The sequence below is a fragment of the Protopterus annectens genome, chromosome 1.part0 (genome assembly GCF_019279795.1).
Source record: "Protopterus annectens isolate FY-2018-M chromosome 1.part0, PAN1.0, whole genome shotgun sequence".
Lineage (NCBI taxonomy): Eukaryota > Metazoa > Chordata > Ceratodontiformes > Protopteridae > Protopterus > Protopterus annectens.
The window spans coordinates 1,360,754,033-1,360,779,189 of record NC_056725.1 but is presented as its reverse complement, the minus strand read 5'-3'; the positions used below and the strand labels follow the sequence as shown (position 1 = coordinate 1,360,779,189).

Sequence of the window (25,157 nt, the reverse complement as noted above, 5' to 3'; positions counted from 1 at the left end):
TTCCTAAGGGTGGGAAGGGTGGGAGTGTAAGAACAAAGGCGAGATGAACACTCCACATGGAACGTTATGGTAAGGACATAACTTCTATATGTGAGAGTGTTCAATTTCGCCTTTGTTCTTACACATGGGTAGCGTCCCTAGCTCCATGATCCTGAGGAACTCACAGGAGAACGTTCTTGAGCACAGTGGAACCAAAGGTTGCCCTATCCCTAGAAACCCTGTCCACTTTGTAATGAGAGATAAATGTATGTGGTTTAGCCCAAGCAGCAGTCGCACAAATCGTGTCTAATGGTAAGCGAGCTGCGTGAGCTAAGGATGTAGACACTGATCTCGTAGAATGTCCTTTAGGTTTGACCGATAAGGTTTGATTGGAAGCCTCATAAACGTATGTGATACAATCAGTTAGCCATTTGGAAAGAGTTCGTTTCGTAACTGCTACACCCTTCCTGCTGTCAGCAAAGGCTACAAACAGTTGATCAGATTTCCTGTGATCTTTTGTTCTATCCAAATAAAACCTGAGTTGTCTATGGACATCCAATTTGTGCAACATATACTCTAATTTATTAGAGTGATTTTTGAAGAAGGTGGGTAATTCAATGGACTGATTAATATTATTAGTAGAGCAAACTTTGGGGAGAAAGGATGGATTAGTGTGAAGGGATACTCTGTCAGAGTGGAAAATTAAATAAGGGTGTTTAATAGAAAGAGCCTGAAGCTCCGACACTCGCCTAGCGGATGTAATGGCCACCAGGAATAGAGTTTTCCACGATAAAAATTTCAATGGGCAAACTGAGGCTGGTTCAAAGGGGGCAACATCAATTTAGAAAGTAAAAGGTTCAGATTCCACGGTGATGTAGGAATTCTAACTGGTGGTCTGATATGAAAAGACCCTTTTAAAAAAGCTTTACAAAGTCTGTGAGCCATAATAGGCGCACCACATTCTTCCACATGAAAGTTAGAAATGGCAGCCAATTGCACTCTTAAAGTAGCAGGAGAAGCTCCTTCATGAAACAATTCTGTCAAAAACTCCAAGATCTTGTTCAACGGAGCTATAACAGGGTCCAAATGATGTGAATTAGCCCAGAAGACGAAACGTTTCCATTTACTGGTGTAGGTTTTTGTATTGGAAGCTTTATGAGAAGCCACTAAAATATTCTGAACCGCCGATGTAAGGGAATCAGACCTGGCTAGAAAGGGAAGCGGAGCAGCCAAGCTGCTAGATGGAGTGATTCGAGAGATGGGTGAGGAACTCCTGACGAGTGAGTCAGTAGATCTGGCTCTGGGTCCAGCATCCAAGGTCCCCGAATGCGGGGATGCAAGAGAAAGGGGAACCAAATTTGACGAGGCCAGAATGGGGCAATGAGGATTATCGTCCTCTGAAGGTTGTTGGCTTTCTGCAGAAACTTTGCAATCAGGGAAATGGAGGAAAAGCATACAGGAGACCGGGGCCAATCGTGCACCAGCGCGTCCCTGGGGACTTCCCCTGGAGGGGGTAATAGGGCAAAGTAGCTCCTACATTTGGCGTTCATTGGAGACGCAAACAGATCGCAGGAAGGCTGGCCCCACTTGCGAAATATCATGTTCGCAATTGACTGTTTGAGGGACCACTCGTGAGGCAACAGTATTGCTCTGCTCAGCCTGTCGGCTATGACGTTGGATGACCCCGGGATGTGCGTTGCGATCAGAAAGCGGCCCATGGACTCCGCCCATTGCCAAATTCTCATGGCCTCTCTGCATAGTTGATAAGACCTGGTTCCCCCTTGCTTGTTTATGTACCAGACTACGGACATGTTGTCTGTCTGAACTGCAATAGTCCCTAGAGGAAGAAGGGGAGCAAAGTGTTGCAACGCTAAAAACACTGCCCTCAACTCCAGAACATTGATGTGCAGATTGTACTCCAGATTGGTCCATTCGCCTTGGACTGTCTGTCCCTAAAAGATGCCCCCCCACCCTATCAGGGAAGCGTCCGTGGTTATCGTCGCTGACGGTGTGGGTAGCACAAATGGTCTTCCGCTGGAAAGGTTGCAAGTCTGAAGCCACCAAGTTAGGTGTGATTTGCATGTGTTTGTTATCAGAATTTCGTGTGTCAGAGGTAGCTGTTGGAATGACCATTGTGCAAACAGCAGCCATTGTAGGACTCTCATGTGTAGTCTTCCCAATGGTATCGCAATGAGAGAAGCTGCCATGAGACCCAAGACCTTTAGAACCAGCTTTGCCGGGGATTTTCTGGACGACAGAAGGAGAGAAATGTTGTTTTGAAGTGCGACTATCCTTTCTGTAGGAAGCCTTAGAATCAAATGATGCGTATCTAATTCCGCTCCTATGAATAAGATATGCTGTGATGGCTGTAATAAGGATTTTTCGAAATTTACGGAAATTCCGAGGTGAATACAAAGTTGTAGGGTGTAATCCCTGGCCTGTATCAGTTGACGCCGGGTGGTGGCAGACAGGAGCCAGTCGTCCAGATACGGAAACACCTGGAATCCTAGGCGCCTCAGATGAGACGCTACCACTGCCATGCATTTGGTGAAAACCCTGGGGGCTGAGGTCAGACCAAAGGGCAGGGCTCGAAACTGGTAGTGACTGGCTCCCAGCCGGAAGCGCAAATGATCCCTGGACGCCCTGGCCATTTTGATGTGGTAGTATGCGTCCTTCAGATCTATTGAGCACATCCAGTTGTCCTTCTGTAGGAATGGAAGGATCGATTGAAGCGTGACTATTCGGAACTTTTCCTTCTTGACAAAGGTGTTGAGGTTGCTTAGGTCCAGAATCGGCCTCCAGTCCCCTGTCTTCTTTGGAACTAAAAAGAACCTTGAGTAAGTCCCGAATCCTATTTGGTCCGCTGGGACTGGTTGGATGACTCTTTTTTCTAGCAGCTTCGAAATTTCCATAGCTGCTGGGTCTCGCAGATGGGGCGGTACATCTGGGAGTTTTTTCTTTGGAATGGGGGTGGATAGGAATGGTATTTTGTAACCTCTGGTAACAACGCTTTTTACCCAGTTGTCTGTAGTAAAGTTTTGCCAGGCCTGAGGGTATAAAGCTAAGCGACCCCCGACTGCCTCCAGAGCAGGACAGCCGGGCCTCCTCTCAGGAGTGCTGGAAAGGTTTTCCCGGGGGGGTATCCCTGTCACCTTGGTTTTGCGGACCCCCTCTGCCGCCAGGGCGGCGTCTTCCACCTCTGCCCCCTCCTCTGCCTCTAGAGGGGGCATCACCCTGTGTGCCTGGGAAAGATCCTTGGGGTTTTCGAAACCACATTTTCCCACCACGTTGCCCTTTGGGGTACGGTCTGGAAGGGGTGGAAAAACGGACTCCGACAGCAGACAGAGTCTTTCCCTCCTGTTCACACCGGGTAAGGGTCTCCTTTACTTTAGGGCCAAAAAGTGTGGCACCATCAAATGGGGCGTTAGTAAAGGAAGACTTGAAGGCTTCCGCAAATGAACATAAGCGCATCCAGGATTGCCTACGAAGAGCAATCGCTGAAGCCACTGCCCTACTCGATCCTTCGGCTGCGTATAATATCAGCCTCATGGATGAGTTAACAATGGATGTAAGGGTATTTAGATGTGCTGAAACTTTCTCTGAGACCGCAGCATCTGTAGTACCCTGGAGGGTATCTCCCAACTCTTTGACTAGATCCCTCTGTAAGCGTGTAAAATGGGTCAAATAGTTCAGGGACCGCATAGAAAAAGCTGCTGAACTAAAAATGCGCTTCCCGTATCTGTCCATAGTCCTAGAATCTCTGTTAGGTGGATGGACAGATGAGGAAGATTCCGACATCTCCTTTTTCGTGGCCGCTGCCACCACCATAGCGTCCACTGGAACTCCTTTAGTGAGGTAAGCCTTGTCTTGGGGTGCAGTGATGTACTTATTAGGCTTCCTAGGGACCGGTTCCACCATGTCAGGTGTCTCCCACGCCCTTCGAGCAATCAATTCCATTAACTCATCGAAGGGCGGAGTGACCCAGGAGGAGGAAGGGCGAGCACCAAATGCCTTCAGCAAGACTGACTCATCCTCAGAAGGGGGGAGGGACTGCCAATCACCTCTCTGCTTCAGGATCTCCAAGATGTCAGAAAAGGAGACATCTTCTGAAGGTGACTTTGGGGACCCTTCTGACTCATCCAAGTCAGTATCGGATGTTAAAGATTCTTGTGGAGAATCTAAGTGTCTCCTCTTACACAATCTTTTCCTAGGGACCTCTTCGAGGGGAGCATCCGAAGAAGCCTCCGAGGAAGAGGGGGCACCCTCCAGGGGTGGCTGAGACACCGGTGCTCGACGCTTGGATGTGGCCGTTGGTGCAGAGGAAGATAACGGTCCTTTATGGGGAGGAGAGGCTGCTTCTACTGATGTGGTTGTCTGGGTAGACAACACCTTCCTCATGAGATCGAAGGCCCCCAGGTCCCGAGTCGAGGAATCTCCCGGTTCCGAAGAAATGGGAAGAATCCCTGAGACAGGCACCGAAGGTATCGACCCCGAGGACGGAGCCGAATCGATCCGCACCGAGGCCCCGAGAGGAAGAGTCGGAACCGAAACGTCGGTTCGACTCTCGGCCCCGGAACCAAGGACGGATCGTCGGCTCCGAGACTCCGGTACCGGATCCGACGGAGTCGAGATGAAAGGAGCAGACCGAGAAAAGGACGGTTCTGGCACCGAGGGCTCCACAATCAGTAGATCAACCTCTTCCAGCTCCAAAGACTGGACAGGTCTCGGAGGAGGAAGGGATGGAGATAATGGGAGGCCTTCAAGTTTCGACACCAACTGGGTGGAAACCGAGATAAGTTTGGACAGGGCCGAATGTTCCAATAACTTCTGCACCACACGGTCCACATCGATATCGGAGAGCTTAGAAGAACGGGTCAAAGGAACCGAAGACGGAGCCGACCTCAATAGTGTCGAGGGAGGGAGCTCCATCACCGGTTCCAAGACTCGAGGCTCGGAAACTGCCAACAGTTGAACACTCGGCCCCGAAGTCTGTGGAACCAGTGATCTAACTTTAGTCGAAGAGCTCGGAGCTGATGACTTGGGCTCCGACGTCTTCGATTCCTTTGAGGACTTGGATGCCTGGTCGGAAGCATCCAGAGCCTCCTGAAAGGAAGGTTTTAATAAACCCCTGTCCATTAGTTTCCTGCACCTATCTGTCATGACCCTCCCACTGAAAGAATGACAAATAGAGCAGTCTTCTTGCAGATGGAGAGGGCCAAGACAGTAGACACAGGAACTATGATTGTCAGTAAAATTGTCAAATCCAGTAGTGAAAGTCAATCCGGTTGTCAAATCCAATAAGGGGTGGTAGGCCCCGAAGAGAACTCTAACTAAGTTTTAAAACTTAAAGGTACCGAGATTCCCTTATACCTTACCACACTCACACAAAATATCACTAAACAGCTTATAACACTAAAGTACCAAGAAAAAATACAAGAATAAAATTCTAAATCTTATCTCAGGTGCTCGAGCTCGACCCAGTGATGCAGCTGCAGCGGCAAACTAGATCTGAGGTAAAGGCAGAGGGGGATTGTGGGTATTAGGTGATCTCGAGCTTCTTCTCGATGCAGAGCTTGCAAGCGGCCGACACGGAGCCAAGGATCGGCTCCGAACCCATGTGTAAGAACAAAGGCGAGATTGAACACTCTCACATAGTGTATGTTCTGCATGCAGTTTGTCATCTCATGCCTCCAACAAATTATACCAATCTGAAATTAACACACTAAAACAGATCAATTTGCCATTGATATGTACTTGACAGACTTGCAGTGAATTGTAGACGAAATGCAACATTTCAGGTTCCATTGTTAAGTCCCAGTGCCAAAGCCCTTTGTGAATGGTGATCCTGGCCTCCAGCCACCTAAAATGTATTTACCCATTTGCTTTACAGTGTGAAGTGTGTGTGTGTGAAGGCTGCCAGCCTAGATAGATAGAATTTTGTAAATAATTCTATGTCATTGTAAATATTAATGTAATTCACAGGCTTGTTCTACAAATGTAAAGAGTACTATATGTTAGGATTAAACTGTATGTTTTGAGCTTCAAAAATGTAACCACAGTGCACCCTGGTAGAAGAAATCTGATAAAGTAAAGCATTTTATGACTGCTTGATCTCAAAGCTCGGAGACAGGATGTCTGGACTTAGGAATTCTTTCTATTGTCTTAGGACAATAGTCAATTACTAGATTTTACATGTAAAATGTATTTTATTGCTGTGGCTTCCTGGCCAGGTGCAAGACTACAAAAGGAAATGTAAATTGTTAGTTTCTGTTAGCCTGGGAACCAGAGAGGTGTCCAGAATGATATAATGTGAAATGACTCAGCAGTACTGTGTTATCAATTTAAGACTTTCTCAGAGAGAGACAGAATTAAGCATTTTGGATTTTGTCTGAACCTGAACACATCAACTCACCAGAACTCTGCCTTTGCTCTGTAACTAGGATCTTAGATCTTAGTATTTCTCTTACAAATAGATAAAAATAGCAAGATTACTCTAGCAGTTTTCTATGTTAATGTCAGACTATTGTACAGTATTATTTTAAAGATCTTTCTGTGATTGCTGAACTCTATAATGCCATTGTGTTGAAGTAATAAGTATTGTCTTGTGTTATTTATTATTACATTTTTTAAACCTTTCAACTGTGGCTGTTTTCTGTAGTGATAATTTAAGCTGTAGAGTGCTTGCATGTATTTGGTGATACTGTACAAAGCCACTCCAATAGTCTTGCTGTTCGTCACACTTACTAATTGGAAAATAATATTGCACAGTAAAATTGGACACCCTTTGGTAGGGGCCTTATTAGTAGCTGATAAATAGTTGTTGGCGGCAGTGGATTACTACCTTATAGCCTGGGCAGAAAGGGGCATAGCTGGAGAAACTGTGCCACCTTTCCCCAGGAGTGTCTGTGTGTTTGTATATAACTCAAATCTTAAAGTGTGTGTGTGTCAGCTACTTGGGCAGGGACACAAAGAGCTGGTTGGACAGGAAGAGTGCTGGAGGTTTTAGCTTGACCACTAGGCTGAGATCTTGGCCATATAGTTGTGCCAGTGGGGAGTCTTATTGTGGATCTGGAGAGAAAGGGAGGAACCAGCCCCAGACTGACTGTGATCTCTGTGTGCTCTTAAGGGAGCTTGTACTTTACCATGTGTGTGTACTTGTTATCCTTCCCAATGTGCATGCCCCTCACTGGTGTTAGTGGTGAGGATTGAGGGTCCTTGATTACTGAGCTAGTGCATGGGCATCACAGTGTGTTTCATTTTCTGAAATGATTTGCACAGCATGCTGCTGCTGAATGTCAAGAAAAACAACTCCAATCCTGAGGAAAGTATGTCAAGTGAGATAGGACTTGGGATGGGGGACCAATGGCAACATCTTCATGGTATCTTACTAAAAATGTAATGTGCCCTAGAAGGCAAATGAGCTGCACCACTCAAATATGAACATCTTCTCCTACCACAATTATACCTGCTCTCTCTACCAAAGAAGTAACACAGATAAAAAAAAGAGTAACATACTGCAATTATTATGATCCTATTACATCAGCAGGAATCGGTAAATTTACCACTGACATTAATCATGATTAATTCCTGAGAACATGTGTTGAGAGTCTGCCGGTTACCAGCCTTGTTTTAACCCCCCCCCCATTTCATTTGATTTGACTGCATTTGAAAGAGTAGCCCTTATTTATTGTTGGCCCAGTGTTTGAATATGGTGAGGCAATGCATTCATTTACAGCACATTATAAACCGGCTGCACTAACATGTAAGGTGTTTAACAAAGAACTACAGAGCCACAACATGACTCACACTCAATACATGATAAGGAAAGTAGCATTTCCTCACTTTCACTGAAAGTGGGCATGCACTATGTACGAAGGAACTGATAGGAACCAAACCTCTTTGTACAGAAAACAAATACACATACAATTACCTTCTCTTTTAGAGGAATGACTATTTTAAATTCTTTGGGTAAATGTGGAAAGCGTTTACTTCTGGAGTGGCGTATGTGGGATGCAAGCATGTTTCTCCTTAAAGAAGAAGATGCCACCACTGATGTGTTAAGTTTTTTTTATATATGTATATATATATATATATATATATATATATATATATATATATATATATATATATATATTAACTTGAATGTTTAAGTCTCCTGGCCAGAGTGCCCCCCCCCCCCACAACCACAGGGCCCTAGGTGACTGCCTATGTCACCTACTGCTGGATCCAGCTCTACTGTATAGTATAATCCTGAGCACACCAAATCAGGAAGTGGAAAGGCTACTTGTTCCACTACCATGACAAAGATTATTATTATTTCTTCAAACTTTTTTGCCTTCCCTATATCACATTTATTATTATTAGTATTTCCAACAGGTGCTCATTTCTTCTTCAGTTAAACACATCTTCTTACAAGCCCTATAACCTGATTCTCCACACAGCTTCCTGAGTCATACTCCACTGCCTTGCAGCTTTCTGTCGGATTCACCTAATCTTTGTTCTCTAGTTCTGTGAGCATATGTCTCTTACTTTTCCAGAACTGTCAACGTTTGAGGCTACATATCTCACTGACTTTTGATATTTGGAATAAGCTGGACAAATTTCCTGTTAAAGATACACATGGATCTCCACAGCAATATTCTTTACCAATATACAAGACCATTTCCCAAACTGACTCAATAAGATACTACGGTAACCATCCACAATATGTTTTAAACTACAATTCCAGGACATATTTTATGATTACAACCTTGTTATATATCATGTGAACTTCTGGAATTTATATTAAATTTTAATTTTTATTGAATGAAAGTTTCATTATCCCCATAAAACTGGGCCAGTACCTTACCACAGGAATTTTCAAACACTATTTAATATTTTCTATTGATTTCTTTGCTTTGTATGCACTAATTTTTCAACATTTTCTCAGAATGTCAGATCTGATGAAAGCGCTCAAAAGTGGTTACAGATTCAACATCAATACTTGGTAACTTGGTTTTGGTATAAAATTTTGTTACATTTCTTTTTTTTTTTTTTGTTCACTTATTTTGGGGCTATGAAGCAACTAACAGTGGGTAAAACTGCCCTCCAGTTTATAGCCTGCTACAGACCACCCTCCCAAACCCAGGAACCCCACTCGGCCTTCCTGAGAACACTGGAAAATATGAAGGTCTCTCCAAACACCATTATATTGGGCGACTTCAACTACCCAAACATAGACTGGGAGCATTACTCTAGCTCCAACACCCTAGCGCAAAGGTTCCTAGAATTTATAAACTCAAATGCTATGGAACAACTTGTTACCACTCCCACAAGAGGGGAAAACATACTGGACCTGATCATCACCAACATGGGGACTCTATGCTCCAGACCAGAAGTGTATCCCTCACTGGTAAGATCAGACCATAAACTAATCTCACTGGATATTCACATCCCGACCCCACCCCCTTCCCAGAAAACCACAGTGAAAAACTTCTCTAAAGCAAATTTTACACTTCTCAAAACTGAGGTGGAATCCTTCAAAGCCCCCGGCCTGTGGAAAATACGGCCCAGACCAAGCAGAATCCTTTATAAACGCATTCTATGAACACCTTCAGGAATGCATGGATCATGCGATCCCAAATAAAACCAAGACCCAATCCTCCAAAGGCAGATGTCCTGTCTGGTGGACCCCAGCCATAAACAAACTATACAATAGAAGGAGGAAGCTACTAAATGATAAAGCAAAATCCCAAAAAGGGAAGGCATCACTGATCAGTATTAGCAAAAAACTACGGGCACACATAAAATTGTCTAAGGCCAGCTTCGAGAGAAAAATTGCACAGGACACTAAGGATAATCACAAGGCTTTCTTTAGTTATGTTAGGAACCTGGGTGGTAATTCCCAGATATGCTCAGAATTAGTCCAAAATGACAAAAAATACACCGAACCCACATACATTGCCAACATCCTAGCTGACATGTTCAGCGCAAACTTCTCCCCCCCCTCCCCACCAAAAGGGCAAATATCTATCCCAGGAGAGTGTTGCCCCCCTGATCTCAGATGCTCAGGTAAGAGCCGCCCTCTCCAAAGCAAAAAACACAGCATCAATGGGACCAGATGGTGTCCCGGGCTGCGCCCTACATGAACTCAAAGAAGAGCTAAACCCAAACATAAAACTACTGTTCAATCTCAGCCTTACTACAGGATATGTGCCCAAAGAGTGGCGTACAGCAACAGTGGTCCCTCTCCATAAAGGTGGTGCCTCAACGGATCCTGGAAACTATCGCCCCATAAGCCTGACTAGCTTGGTCTGCAAAGCTATGGAAAGTATCATCATGGACCTCATAAATAAAGATATTGGGGACCTACAAACACTGGATCCTACCCAGTTCGACTGTGTTAAGGGCAGATCCTGCCTCTTAAACCTAGTTGATTTCTTTGAAACAGTCACCAAGGCCATTGACGAGGGGAAGGTGGTCCACACAGCCTACCTGGACCTCGCAAAAGCCTTCAATACAATACCCCACTCGGGCATTATAGATAAGCTCACCAGCTTAAATATAAACCCCTATGTCACTAGATGGATTGCAAACTGGCTCAAGGACAGAACCCACATGGTTAGAATTGCTGGAGCCATGTCAGACTCCAAACCAGTTACAAGTGGTGTCCCACAAGGCTCAGTCCTGGGACCTCTCTTGTTCGGTATATATTTCTCGGAGGTACAGGCCAATACGGAAGGACTGTGGCTGACCAAGTTCGCAGATGACTGCAAACTGGGTGCCATAATCGACTCTCCAGCCGACACAAGCATCCTCCAAAAGGGCCTCATAGAAACAGACAACTGGTGCCAGTGTCATGGCCTCAAGCTAAATGCCAAAAAGTGTATAGTCATCCCCTTTGGCAAAAACAAAGTGCCCACAAATTACCACATAGGTGGAAATCCATTAAGTACAGAAGAAGTAATTAGGGACCTGGGGACCCAAGTTGATAGCAATCTCTCATTTGACAACCACGTGGCCAAAGTGGTTAGAAAAACATTTTATATAGCCCACCTAATCATGAAGGGATTCACATCTAGATCAGGGGAGGTCATCGTGCCTCTTTACTCATCCCTCATCAGGCCCATAATTGAGTACAATGCCCCTTTTGGGATGTACCTTACCAGAGACCTGCAGCAACTGGAAAGACCCCAAAAGTACCTCACCAAGAGGATCAAAGGGCTCAAACAGATGCCATATGCTGCCCGGTTAAAGAAACTCCAGCTCTACTCAGTGGCATACCGCCTGTTCAGAGGCGATCTGTGCCTTTCGTATAAAGCCATGTCCAACCCCGAATTAATGGACATGCTGCACCTCAGAAAATCCAAATCCCATCAAGCTACGCGCTCGAGAGACTTGAACCTCAGCACTGAAATAAATAGGACATGCTGGAGGGACAGATTCATAACCCAGAGGCTCCCTTCACTCTGGAATAAAATCCCAGTCCAGGTTAGGCAGAATCCCTCATTGACTCTCTTCAAGAGGAATCTTGATGAGTGGATGGGAGATCGTAGGTTTACCCCAGGTATCACTTCTGTGTCACTGTTAGATAGAGGCACAGTATACTAACCTCGAAAAAGGGCATAGCAAAATAAATTTAAAATGGGTGGCGAACACCAAACACATTCTGGCTAGGCTTATAAATGCCCTAGGGCAGATAGCCTAGTATGAACCTATGAACCTATGAACCTATGAACATGGAAGATAGACCAAATCATATCTGGTTGGCTGAAAGAGCAAACCATGACATCCTTCCTAACAAGGTGAAAAACAGACACCCAATCTGATGTGAGACTGGCTCAGGTCAATCATAGCTTCTATACTAATTAGGTGAAAGCCGGACACCCAGGCCACTCATAGCCTTCCTCTAGTTTCAAGGCCCAGTCCTAGTAGTCCTAACTGTATATAAGTCAGTGTCTCACTGTATTGTTACTGCATGGAAAATAGGTCATTCATCATCATTAATAAAGGATCTGGATTTCAAATTGTAAATGGTCTCTGTACTTCATTAAGAGAAGGCTAGCAGCCATTAACATAGGATTATTATACTACTCTTTTAGAGGCTCCAATTAGGCTAGATCAGCAGGAAATATTGTTTTTTTTAATAGTCTTTTTAAGGTCTGTAGCTTCCTGACGGTATTTTTCAAAGCTATTTGGTATTTTTAAATTTGTCCCTTTTCTCTTCTTAACAAAGTAGAAGGGGATGGATAAGCAGGACCTACACCCTCACATGGTCCGTAGAATCTACATTAAAGAAGCAACATTAAATAAGTTGAAGTAAAACAGGCATTATTAGCATAGTTTGCCTTTGACCTCTTCTAATAGTTAACAAAGCTTGTCATATGTAACAGTTTTATGTATTCTTCTATTTATTATTAGGCTGCTCCTTCTGACATGTTTCAGTATATTCCTTGATATGGACTCATTTGGTATACAGAATCAGTTAGTCTGACTGTGTGCAATGAGCTCTTCATTACTTATGCACTGATCCACTACCATTTATTCAGGAGATCATGTCAGGTCAGCTGAACTATTATCAATGTTTTGTCACATACCTCCTCCTTGTATCCAGCCATTTTTCACAAGTCTGTGAAATATGGATCCCTTATAATGCAGAATCAGCCCACTTTTTGAAGTTCCCATCTCTCCTGTGCACAGTGCCTGGAAGTTCTTACAGGTCTTTGGACAAATATCTGAGAACAGCTGTAAAATAACACATAGTTAAGAATGCGTATATCGAGCTCTGAAAATTCAAGTTTTTTTTTTTTTAATTTTATATCGGATATTTTAACCAGTACCCTATCAAAAGCTTAGTTAAATAATCAGTAAAATTGCTAATATATTCCTTCTTCTAAATATTCAATAAACTTGCCTGGATGACTGCACTTGGGTGACCTAGTCAATTGGTGAAACAATCTAGAGATGTACAGCAGTTTCTTTTGTGATTGCAATTTACACTTTCACACAGAAAAAATCAGGATGAGATGAGTTATATCTACAATTGTTTGTTTGTGTCTTTCAGATTTTTCCCGGTTAGGGGTCGCCACAGCGAAACTCCGGTCCGCTAATGATTGGTAGTGGATTTTTACGTACCGGGTTACCAGCCTTGATGCACAACCTTCAACGAAGGCACGCCCCATTCACGCATGCCTCCACACAGAAGACGCTCTAGCTGAGAATCGAACGGGACAACGTCTTGCTATGAGGCGACAACGCTACCGCAGCACCACCACCACAGATATATTTTCCAAAATGCAGTTTCACAGAGTATACTACAAAGAAGATTTTTGCTTCCTCTTTAGTTTGGCATGTGTTTTGTGTTTCTTTTCTTATAATTCTGTAATGCCATTGTTTGCTGACTAAGTAAGATTCCACCATACTGATTAGTGGATAAGAGACATGCCAGTTCCAAAAAGCCAACCTTTATGTGAGACTGCATCAATGAGACAGGGAGGAAATGTGATTAATGCAGTCAAGATTGTTTGTCTCAGGATCCCTCCAAGAAAATTAGCCATTAGGTAACATAGTTCATGATTTCAAGTTGACAGAATAATGATTTGATATTATCAATTTTTTTATTTCGTCCTCACATATGGGTTCGGATCCAATCCATCAGATCTGACTTGGCCATTACTAAGTTTGTAGCAACCAAACAACTCTTGGGCACCTCCTTTACCCACAATGCACATCTTCCTGTTACCCCAGATCTCATTTGCCACTTCGCAAAGACATGATCTAAACCTTTTGCTCTTGCACAGTCAAGGTTATATTTCTACATTTTCTTGAAAATCTTTTGCTAATTTCTTCACTTTCTGTGTGGTGAGATTAGTTCCTTTCATCCCTGCTTTACATTCTAAATCTTCTTTCCCCACAGTAACTGTTTTAGCCATTAGTAGTATCTTCGCTACTACCATTAGTAGCTTCTTCTCTCCCTGATTCTCCCTTCTTAAGTTTTGTATTCTTCCTTTTTATCTGAGGAATCACTTTGTGTGCGTGTGTATGTCTGGTCTTAGCCATTCCTTTATCCTTTCAATGGCTGAGAAGCAAGATAAGCCTGTGGGCTTTAAAAAGTGTACCAAGTGCAATCACAAAATTCCATACAGTGACTCACACACCTTGTGTGTTTACTGCTTGGGCCCCACCATCTGCAAGAAGAAAGTGCTATTTTCCACTCCTTTAATTACTGGGCCCTGGTTGAAAGGAAAAACAAACTTATTTTGAGGGCTTGTTGCCATCATCTTTTGATGAGGCCATTTCTGGTAGTGACCCCAAATCTGCGGCTAAATCTAGATTGCTTCAATCAAGCCCTATTTTTTCTTCCTCAAAAAGTTTGGATAAAGGGAAGAATAGCCCTTCTTCAGCTCCAACAGATCCCTCAGAGCTGAGACCTAAGTCTTCCAAATCTGCTGACTCAGTGATTCGATAAGAGCCTTCGGCGGAGAGTACTTCTCCCTCAGATCTAGCTTCTAAAGCTCCAAGCCTCTCTGCTCATGATAGGTCAGAGTCATTGCAGGCGGATCAAAACTCCAGCCCTTTTAAACCCATTGCCTTTCTGCCAAGGACTCACTATTCCCCATCTGTAGACCCTGTGCCTTTGTGGGTACCATCTCCCTTCTTAAGCAGATCGAAATCTCCTTCGGTGTCCTCTTCCCCGTCTACCAGAAGCCTTATGGAAGAGGACTTGGAATAGATGCTCCAGAAAATTTTAAGGGTGCAGGGCATTACTAAGTCCCCCATCAGCTTCGACCCAAATGGTTCAAGGTCTTTCCAAGCCATCCACTCCCCCTCTGGTTCCTCCTACAACTTCAGGACAAGCCTCTGAGTTCTTGAATCCAATACAACCAGCAACTTTCAGTTTGGATCCTAGGATTTCTTTTTCATCAGATTGGACTTTTGCTCAGAGCTCTTCAGCCTTCTCATAGCCGGACAGCTTTTGGAGCTGTAGTGAGCCTGGCAGACCACTGGTGTGGTCAACTGCCAAACCTTTTCAGCAGTTATGCACCTTGGGGCTTCTGCGCGGGTGAGCTCGGTACTGGCTTCAATCTCGGGCAAGCTGTCTTCTTAGCTGGAGAAGACTAGTTCTCACAAGCATGGCTTGTTGGAGACAGACTCACTCTCCATTCAGGAGCAGTCAGCTTTTGAGGCTCTGGAGAGGAATACAGTTGCCTCTGCAACTAGGAAGTCATCTCCCCCCTTGGATCCTCAGACACATCTACACCCCCTGTGCACTTCTTCTGACCAGGATGTTCCACAAGGACAGCGGGACCTTAGGCCTCAGGATACCTGTCTGGATATCACTGCCTCTTCTGACACCACCCCAGAATATCCCACTGAGGAGGTCCCTTGAAAGAGGACCTGCAAGAGGAAGCATTTGGACTCCACTGAGGAGTCAGCCATGGAAAACACTGACCTCAATGAGGGAGAAGGATCCCCATGGTCACCACCTGAGGATGTTTCCTTTGGGGACATATTGGACATTTTAAAACAGAGAGATGGCTGGCAGCCTAGTAATCCCTCACCTGAGGAGTCGGTGTACCTGGCAGCCTTTGGATCCCAACTAGCTACCTTCTGGGTCACTCTGCTCACCGATGAACTCATAGAATTGATCTCTCAGCAGGTGTGGGAGAGCCCAGGTACCATAGAGGCAACCCCCAGAGACCAAACAAGATAACCACTGCATGAGCTAACAAGACTTTTTGGGCAAAAGGGGTTGCAGTAGATGCCATGGTTGTGGTGGCAGCTACCAAAATGCAACTATCAGAGGAGAGTTCCACTATTCATCCTCCTAATAAGGACTCCAGGATGATGGATAGATGCAGAAAGTAAGCCTTTTCTTCAGTTATTTTGCCTTGTGATCACTGAATTACCTTTCCCATTTTACCAGGTTGCAAAGGGATCTGATCACTGAGCTTTCAGATACCCCTGAGGGAGCCGTAGCTCAGGGAGTCTGAGAGAAAGTTGCTTCCCAGCTGGCAACCCTGCATTCTTTAACTAATTCTTCCATGAGGCTCATGGCTCATGCAGCCGAAGGAGTGAGTAGAGTGATGGATTCCAGCATATCGATGAGGAGGCATCCTGGATATGCAGGTGCAACTTTGTGGGGCCTTTTAAGTCTTCGTTCATCAATGCTCTGCTTGATAGCGCATCCCTTTTTGGTCTCAAGGTCAAAGATGCATTATTCAGGTGTGTGAATGAGTGCAAGACCCTTTCTGCTGTGGGCATATGTGTTTCCACCTCTCAGAGATCTTACCCTAAGGGTCAGAGAGGTGGTGGTAAAATGTGGTTTAAGAAATCACAGGGGTCTTACCAGGACACACATGGAGAGAGTTACCCCCAGGGGCAGAGGGGGAAACAATTCTGTAAGACACCACCCTTGCGGCAGCAGAGACCCACAGAACCAAGAGTCCAGAGAGCCTTTCTTCGGGAAACCCTTCCAGTGATCCTGAAAGGAGGCCTGATTGCCTGTTGCTGGAGGTAATCAGGGGTCGATTACCCCTGCACTGGACAGCTTGGCTAAGAACACCCACTAATATATGGGTGCAGAAGATAATACCCAGAGGTTATCTAATCCCCTTTTCTCAAGACCCCCACCCCCAGAACATAAAAATCCCAGACATTCCACCCAGACAAAGGCATCAAGCAGTTATTCAAATTCAGAAACTGCTAGACAAGAGAGTCATCCAAGAGGTCCCTTCAGACCAAAGAGTATTCAGAACTTACTCAAGGTTCTTTTTAGTTCCAAAGAAAACAGGGGACTGGAGACCAATTCTGGATCTCAGCAGACTAAACATGTCTGTTCCACGCCACAATTTCCAAATGGTATTGGTAAAGTCCATACTTCCTTTCTTGGAACAGGACAACTGGATGTGCTCCATAGAACTTCAGGCTGTATACTACCACATAAAATGAAGGAACTTACGCTTCTGACTGGTTGCCAGATATTACCAGTTCAGAGTGCTGCCCTTTGGTCTTACTACAGTCTCCAGGCTGTTCACCAAATGCATGGCAGTGGTAGCTGCTGACTTGAGATGACAAGGGTTCTGTGTGTTTCCCTATTTGGATGACTGGCTCATTTCCACCCCAGCCAGGCAACTACTTATTCAAGTAAAAATCTCTGTTATCCAAATCTGTACAGAGCTAAGTATAACCACAAATTACAAAACATTCACACCTGGACCCTGCTTAAACAGTGGAGTTTATAGGAGCAGTTCTGGACATGACTCAGATGATTGCAAGACTTCTGCACTAAAGACTACTAAACATCAAGTGCCAAACATACAAACTACTCCAGAACAAATATATATAGCCACCCATCATGTCTTACAGGCTCTGGGCTCAATGGCTGTAACTGTAGTCTTGGTACTACTGGCGAGATTCCACATGCAAATACTACAATGGCTTCTGGTTGTACAGTAGTCGATCATCCATCAGCCGATGTCTTATCAGATGCTCTTTACAGACACCTGCAGAACAGCTCTAGCATGGTGGATTCATTATGATCAGGTAATGCAAAGCCGACCCTTTGTTCCCCCTCAATGTCAGGCCATGGTGACCATGGATGCTTCTCAGATAGGATGGGGGGTATTATCTGGGGAAGACAGTTCAAGGCACCCTATGAGGCCAATTTACACATAAACATCCTGGAGATGAGGGCACTGCCTTTCAGGCTGCTCTTCTTCTGGGAACAGTGGAGATTCAATCAGACAACATGTCTGTGGTCTGTTACATAAGCATGGAGGAACCAGATTATACTCCCTGTGTCGAGAAGTGCTCAGAGTGTGGCAATGGGTGATTTCATCCAACCTCTTTCCTGTGGCAATGCACATTCCAGGAAAGTCCAATGTGACTGCAAACAAGTTGAGCAGATCCATTCTCATGCCTTACCACTGGTCCCTAAACCAGAAAGTAGCAGACAAAATTTTCCATAGATGGGGCCAACCCTGCTACGACCTCTTTGCATCCCCTCTGAACAAGAAATGCAACAGCTACTCTTCCCTAGAGATGTTCACATATATGACTGGCCTTCCTGTCTCCTGTATGTCTTTCCCCCTACCACCTTGATTCCCAAATAACTCCAGAAAACAAACAGGTTGAAGAGAACAGTAATCCTCATTGCTCCATTTTGGCCTTGTGAAATCTGGTTTCCTTCCTTTTGTCCTCACTTACAGGAGAAACCCTGGATTCCGGAACCCACTCCAGACCTTTTCTCACACCTGACAGGAATGATTCATCTCAATCTGTCCAACCTCAAGCTGATGGCTTAGTTTCTCCAATTCCATTTATAGCCAGCCATCCTTTGATGTTCTTCATGTTTCACTGTTGCAGTCATCACTTGTGGGTTATCCCTGCTTGGTAGCCCTTGGCCAGCCCAAATACCAGAGGAAAGAATTTCCCTCTTTCATTGGCTGCAGGTCGCCTGAGGCTGATGTCAGGTCGTCGGTGCTATAGAGAGGCAGCTGATGCCATTACATCAGTCTTTCTTGCATGAAGCCTGAAGCAGATGCAGTTTGCAAGTGCATCAGTCGCCCATTACCAGAGTGAGGTTGAATACTATTAAAGCTAAGTGCCCCGTTGGAGATCCTTTTTCTTGCACTTAAACAATGTCCGAAAAAGTAAATAACTGTCTCCATTGCAGAAAACAAATACCACACCAAGACTTTCATAATCTGTGTGCAACTTGTCTATGCCCAGACCATGACGTCCCCGGTTGTCAGTTCTGTGCCTTATTTAATGCTAGGACCATCTGTAGAAGAGCTGATTTTGTAGCTAGGCATTTCAGGGAGGTTAGCTACTCACACGAAATGGCATCCATCGGTCAATTGACTGTCAAAATTCCCAAAAAGAGAAAAGATAGGAGTGACAGACCTCAGAAGGTTAGACCCACAGGTGACACAATTCAGACATCAGCCAGCCTTCCTTCCACTAGTTCAGCGGAACTCGGTGACGCACATTCGCAGCCCCTGCCAACACCAGCAGAGCCATCGCAGGCCTCTACCGAGACCCTTCCAGAGTCAGGTACTCCGTCAGATCAGGCTCCTTTGACGGTTTTGACAGTCGCCAGCACCTTGGTTGGGTCCAGAGCCACTTTGCAGGCACCAGCTTCCAAGGAGGCTTTTTGGGTGACTAACTCCAGACCTAGACCGATGGCCATGCCACCAGCAAAAACCACTAGACCCATCGAATCTCTTGAGCTCTAAGAGCAAGGCCACTCCTAGAAGACCCCCTTCTTTGGTGCCCAGTCACCAGTTTCCTCCCACCCAACATGCCCAGTCTCAACAGCTACTTAGAATGGCTGAAGATTTAATTACCCTCATCAGGGGTAACCAATGTATTCCAGCTACCCCAGCCAAAAGAAAATGGGATAATTCCTGTGAAGTACTTTCAGAGTCACAGTCTGAGGACTCTGAATTTCTAGACCCAGACACCGAACAACAGCCCTTGGCAGCCTTTGAGGATTCAGATGCTGAGGAATCCATTCCTTCAGCCCCCCCCCCCCCAAGGACCTTTCTTTTGGGGAAACCTTAAATTCATTCAGGGAACATTTCCACTGGGAGGCGCAGGACTACCCCCAATCAAAGAAGAGACTGAGGGAGTTCCTGGACTTGCCTCAACACAAGCCCTTAGTCATTCCACCCATTCTAGATGTGGTGGAAGATGCCTTCCTGGAATCTGGCATCACCCCTGATGCCCTACCTCCTTCTCCCAGAAAACCTGACAGATACTACAGGGTACCTGACTCCCACATCTGTTCAAGAACCCTGCAGCTGACCCAGAAATCATTACCTTGGGACCCAAAGGGGCTAGGACCAGCTCCTACAAAAACCTAATACTCCCTGACAAGGAGAGCAGAGCCTTGAACCGATGGGGCAAAAAGGTCTACACTTCAGCTACCTTAGCCATTAGAGCCCTCAATTACCAGTTTCATGTGCTCAAATTTCAACAACATGCTAGAATTAATAAATCAAAAAAAATTCCACCTTACCAGAGAGTAATACTACCAGAGAACCAGGAGATTTGATCCGCTCCAGCTCTCAAATGGCAAAGCATTCCCTGCACTGCAGATTTGGTGCTCTAGAAGCCTCTAGCAGAGCTGCAGTTTCAGGATCAGTCATCAGAAGGCATGCATGGCTGAGAGAGCAGCCTTTGCCTGACCAAGTAAAATCTAAGCTTTTGGATGCCCCCTTGGATAGGGAACTACTGTTTGGCCCAAAACCAGAGGAAGTCATTAAAAAAAAAGGAGAACAAGGTTATGTCTATACAGACAGTCAAAGACTTCCTGCAAGTACAACCTCCCAGATTCAACAAGAACTTTCCAACAAAACACTGGTCCTTTCCTGCACAACCCAAAGCTGTGCCTAGGAGAGGGCACAGAGATAGGCCCTCCAGACAGCAACAAAGCCAGCAAAGGCCCAGGCAGTGGTCCTCTACTACGCCTAGGCAAGGGAGTTCTAAATTCACTCCCTACTCCAAGCACCTACAATGACTCCCCCTCTACCCTTTGCCACTCCACCACCCCCACCAGGCTAGGAGGAAGGCTGTCCCTATTCTTAGACAAGTGGCAAGCCATCACAACAGATCGGTGGGTACTAAACATAATTTCAAAGGGGTGCAGATTAATTGTCACAGAAAACCCAAGAATTTCAGGATTCCTAAACTTACCTGCAAACCAAAGAGCAGAGGCCATCCGCCAAATTCAAAAATTCTGTGCTCAGGGATCAGTGGAACCAGTGTCAGAGGAACAAGCAGGAAAAGGTTTCTACTCAAGGCTGTTCCTGGTACCCAGAAAAGAGGGCACCTGGCGCCCCATTCTGACCTATCCACATTAAATCTGTCCCTCCAAGTACCAAAATTCAAAATGCTGACCCTTCAAAACCTATTACTTATGTTGGCTCCAGACACCTGGCTAGAGCCCTAGATCTCAAAGACACCTACCTCCATATCCCCATCAGGAAGTCCTGCAGGAGTTATCTACATTTCAGAGCAGGCTGAGAACACTTTCAGTTCTCTGCTCTGCCCTTTGGCTTATCTACTGCTCCCAGATTCTTCACCAAGTGCCTGGCCCCGATCATTGCCTTTTGCAGACAGCAAAACATCCAGATTTATCCCTATCTGGATGACTGCCTCATTCAGGCAGACACCAAGGAAAAACTCCTGCAAGATCTTTCCTTTGTCCAAACTCTTCTAATCTCTCTGGGATTCACCATCAACAGAGAAAAATCCCATTTCCTGCCCACAAGGCAGATTACCTTCCTAGGAGCTCTCCTGGACACAACTGCCCAAAGAGCCTTCCTCTCTGCAGAGAAGCAGAGCTTTCTCCCACTCTACTTTTCCCATCAAGCTCTCAGGACACATCTCATAGCAAGGAAGTTCCTGCAAGTGCTTGGGTACATGGCTTTCTGCATCCTTCTGGTGTCTTTAGCCAGGCTCCACATGATAAAACTATAGTGGTATCTCAAGAACCTATGGAGCCAACATTCCCAGTCACTGGAACACCAGCTGCCTCTGATCTCCTGCTAAAGGAAGGAATTTTCATGGTGGGCAGAAGCTTGTACCTAAAACAGGGGACTACCCTTCATCACCATTCCCCAAGGCCAGACCATCATCACCAACACCTCAGACACAGCCTAGGGGCTCATCTAGGAGACATGTGTACTCAGGGCACCTGGGATCAGGGAGACTTTGCCCTCCACATCAACCTGAAGGAATTGCTAGCAGTACACAGAGCTATAATAGCATTCAAGAGCCACCTTAGACCAGGAGTCACCCTGATCAAAACCAACAACACCACAGTCATGTGGTACATCAACAAACAGGGTGTAACACACTCTTACCCCTTGTGCCGTCTAACTATGCTCATCTGGCAGACAGCTTCAATGTTGGGTCTGCATCTGATAGCTCAGTACATGCCAAGGGAGCAGAACACCTGGCAGAATACTTCATCAAGAGTGTCCTGAACCCAAACAAGTAGCAGCTACACAAGGACACCTTCCTCTACATCACACACGAGGTAGACCTCTTTGCAACATTTCAAAACAGGCAGCTAAACAGGTTCTGCTCCAGGGAATTCCATCCACGAGCATGGAAAGTAGATGCACTCTCCTTTCACTGGGGCAACCTGTTTGTGTACGCTTTCCCTCCCCTACCACTGATTCCCAGGGTACTTCTAAAGATCATGGAGGAAGGGCCAAGGACTACCCTCATTGTCCCAAACTGGCCCAGGCAGCACTGGTACCCCTTACTCCTCAGCCTAACCAAGGAATTACCCATCAGCCTGCCTCTCACAGAAAAGCTGCTAACCCAAGAGAATGGGTCAGTACTGCACCCAAGTCTTCACACACTCAGCCTATCCGCATGGCTTATACCCCAGAGGTGGATAACAGGCCATTACTGAGCAAACAGGTCATGGATATCATTAAAGAGGCCAGAAGGTCCAGTACCAGAAAATCATATTCTGCTAAATGGAAAAGATTCACTGCATGGTGCCATAATAAGGCTGAAAACAGCGCCCATGCCTCTCTCACCTTGCTTCTGGACTAACTCCTCTATCAAAATCCATGCTTCAGCTATCTCTGCTCATTCTCCAACAGAACAACCCCTATTCTCCCATCCTCTGTTAAAACAATTCCTTAGAGAGGTATCACAAGTTAGACCTCCTAGGAGGCCACCCACCCCAGCATGGGATTTGAACTTTGTCCTCAAGAAATTGACCTTACCCCCTTTTAAACCAGCTACCTCAGCAGAGGTAAAGCACCTGTCTTGGAAGACTGCCTTCCTGCTGGCCATAACCTCAGCCAGAAGAGTTTCCAAACTACAGGCTCTCATGGCCATTGAACCTTTCATTATTTTCCATCCAGACAGGGTAACCCTTAGGACCAACCCCTACTTTATGCCTAAGGTGGTATCTGATGTGGCTCTTAATCAGGCCATCGATCTCCCAACTTTCTTTCCAAACCCACAAAATAGGGGGGGAAAGAAATCTCCTTACTTTAGACGTGCACAAGCAGCTAAGATACTACCCAGATAGAACCAAGTCTCTCAGAAAGTCTGACCAACTGCTGGTCAGCTTTGCCCCTGGAGCAGAGGGGAAACCTATATCCAAACAGACCATTTTCAAATGGATATCACACTGCATCTGTTTCTGCTACTCTTTTCAAGCAAAGGTACCTCCCAAATCAGTCAGAACCCATTCTACCAGGGCAGCATCAACTTCAACTACCTTCCTCAGAGGCACCCCTATCAGGGACATTTTGCAAGCTGCCAACTGGACATCTGTCCACACCTTCACAAAACACTACCAGCTGGCTACATTTTCCAAATCCAGGACAGGCTTTGCTTCAGCAGTCCTGCAGGGCCTTGTAGCTTCCATTTAAAGCAATACAAGCCTATTCTCAAGTTCCTTCACTGCATTCCTACCACCCTACTTTTCAGCTTTGGTAATCTTCCCACAAGTGATGACTGCAACAGTGAAACATGAAGAACATAGTACAGATGTGCACACTTACCATAAATGTAGATGTTGGAGTATATTCACTATTGCAGTCCTGCTTTCCTCCCACCTTTCCCCCTTTCTCTTTTCCATCTATCTTATGACCTTACCCAGGTTGGCTTTCTTCAGGCCTTCTTGAAAGGGCTCCTAGGGGTTGGGGACAAAAAAAAAACTGATGTAATTGCATCAGCTCCCTATCTTTATAGCACTGATGACCTGACATCAGTCTTGGGTGACCTGCAACTGATGCAGGAGGGAAATCTTTTACTCTGGTATTCGGGCTGGCCGAGGGCTACCCAGCAGGGATAACTCACAAGTAATGACTGTAACAGTGAATACACTCGAACATCTACATTTATGATAAATGTACACAACTGTACCTTCTCCTCCCCAGTTCATCATATTTTGATATCATCCCATAAGCCATTCACTCAAAAGCTGTATAGGAGAAAATGGAAGAGGTTTGTATTCTGGGCTCAGCAACATGATTTAGATCTCTTCACAGCACCTATTCACTCCGCCCTAGAATTTTTGGCTCACCTCTTTGACAATGAGGCAGCTGCCTCTATAAGTAAAATGCAGTTAGGAGCTATCTCAGTTTTTCACACTGGGAAGGATAACTTGTCATTGACTTCCAACCAACTTTGCAAGGCCTTCTTGAAAGGGACTCTTTTACTAAAGCCACCCCACAAGGATCCCTCTCCTCCATGGGACCTAAACTTGGTGCTGCGTTTTATTGTGCAACCTTCCTTTTGAACCTGCAGCAACATGTGATATAAAATTTTTGTCTTGGAAGACCATCTTCCTAGTAGCCATTACATCGGCATGAAGAATATCAGAAATTCAGGCCTTATCTTCCCATCCTCCTTACCTGATTTTCCATAAAGACAGGGTTTCTTTGCACACCTACCCTTCTTTTTTACCTAAAGTTGTTTCTGAGACTAATATTAATCAAACCATTAACTTGCCCGTTTTCTTCCCTAACATCACTAATAAAGGTGAATACGTACTTCATTTGTTGGATGCCCGTAGGCAATTACATTTTTATCTGCACAAGACAAAAGAATTTAGGAAAGCAGATCAATTGTTTATTTCCTTCTCAAGCCCCAGGAAGAGCCTACCAGTATCCAAGTTTACTCTAGCAAAATGGCTGCCTGATTGCATTGCTTTTGTCTACACTAAACAAGGTATAGGTCTTCTCAGACCTGCTCGAGCTCACTCAACCAGGACCATGGCCACTTCGACAGTTTTTTAGGCTTATGCATTCATGGATGAAATTTGTACAGCAGCCACTTGGGCAAATCATCATATCTTTATCACGCACTACAAGCTGGATTTGGTTTCCAGAGGAAGAGCCTCCTTTGGTTTGATGGTTCTGAGGAACATTCTTTCATGAGTCCACCCAGGATAAAGGTAGCCGGGCATTCTGTCCCATATGTGAGGACAAAATGAAAAATTGACAATATCAGACAAAGAAGTTATGTACTAACCATAATGTTCCATCTGTATTGTCAGTTTTTCATTTTTCCTCACAACTCCTCCCTCCAAACACCCAACCTTTTGTTTCTGGTAGAACGTGAAGCATAATTTATGGCTCATGTTATCTTCTCCATACGCCAGAAATGGTGTCCTTATAGCTTTTTCATATAAAATTTTTCTCCATATTTTCCGT

General features: G+C 45.1%; 1 protein-coding gene across 2 annotated transcripts in view; it reads right to left on the bottom strand.

Annotated features, from left to right (window-relative positions):
* PPIL6 (peptidylprolyl isomerase like 6) overlaps nucleotides 1-25,157 on the bottom strand; it is a 544,036-nt gene that overhangs the window by 301,985 nt on the left and 216,894 nt on the right. For both annotated transcript variants that reach the window (XM_044066849.1, XM_044066841.1), the window contains exon 5: nucleotides 12,555-12,702. In XM_044066849.1, the coding sequence (XP_043922784.1) occupies nucleotides 12,555-12,702 (148 nt within the window). The remainder of the gene's footprint in view (nucleotides 1-12,554; nucleotides 12,703-25,157) is intronic.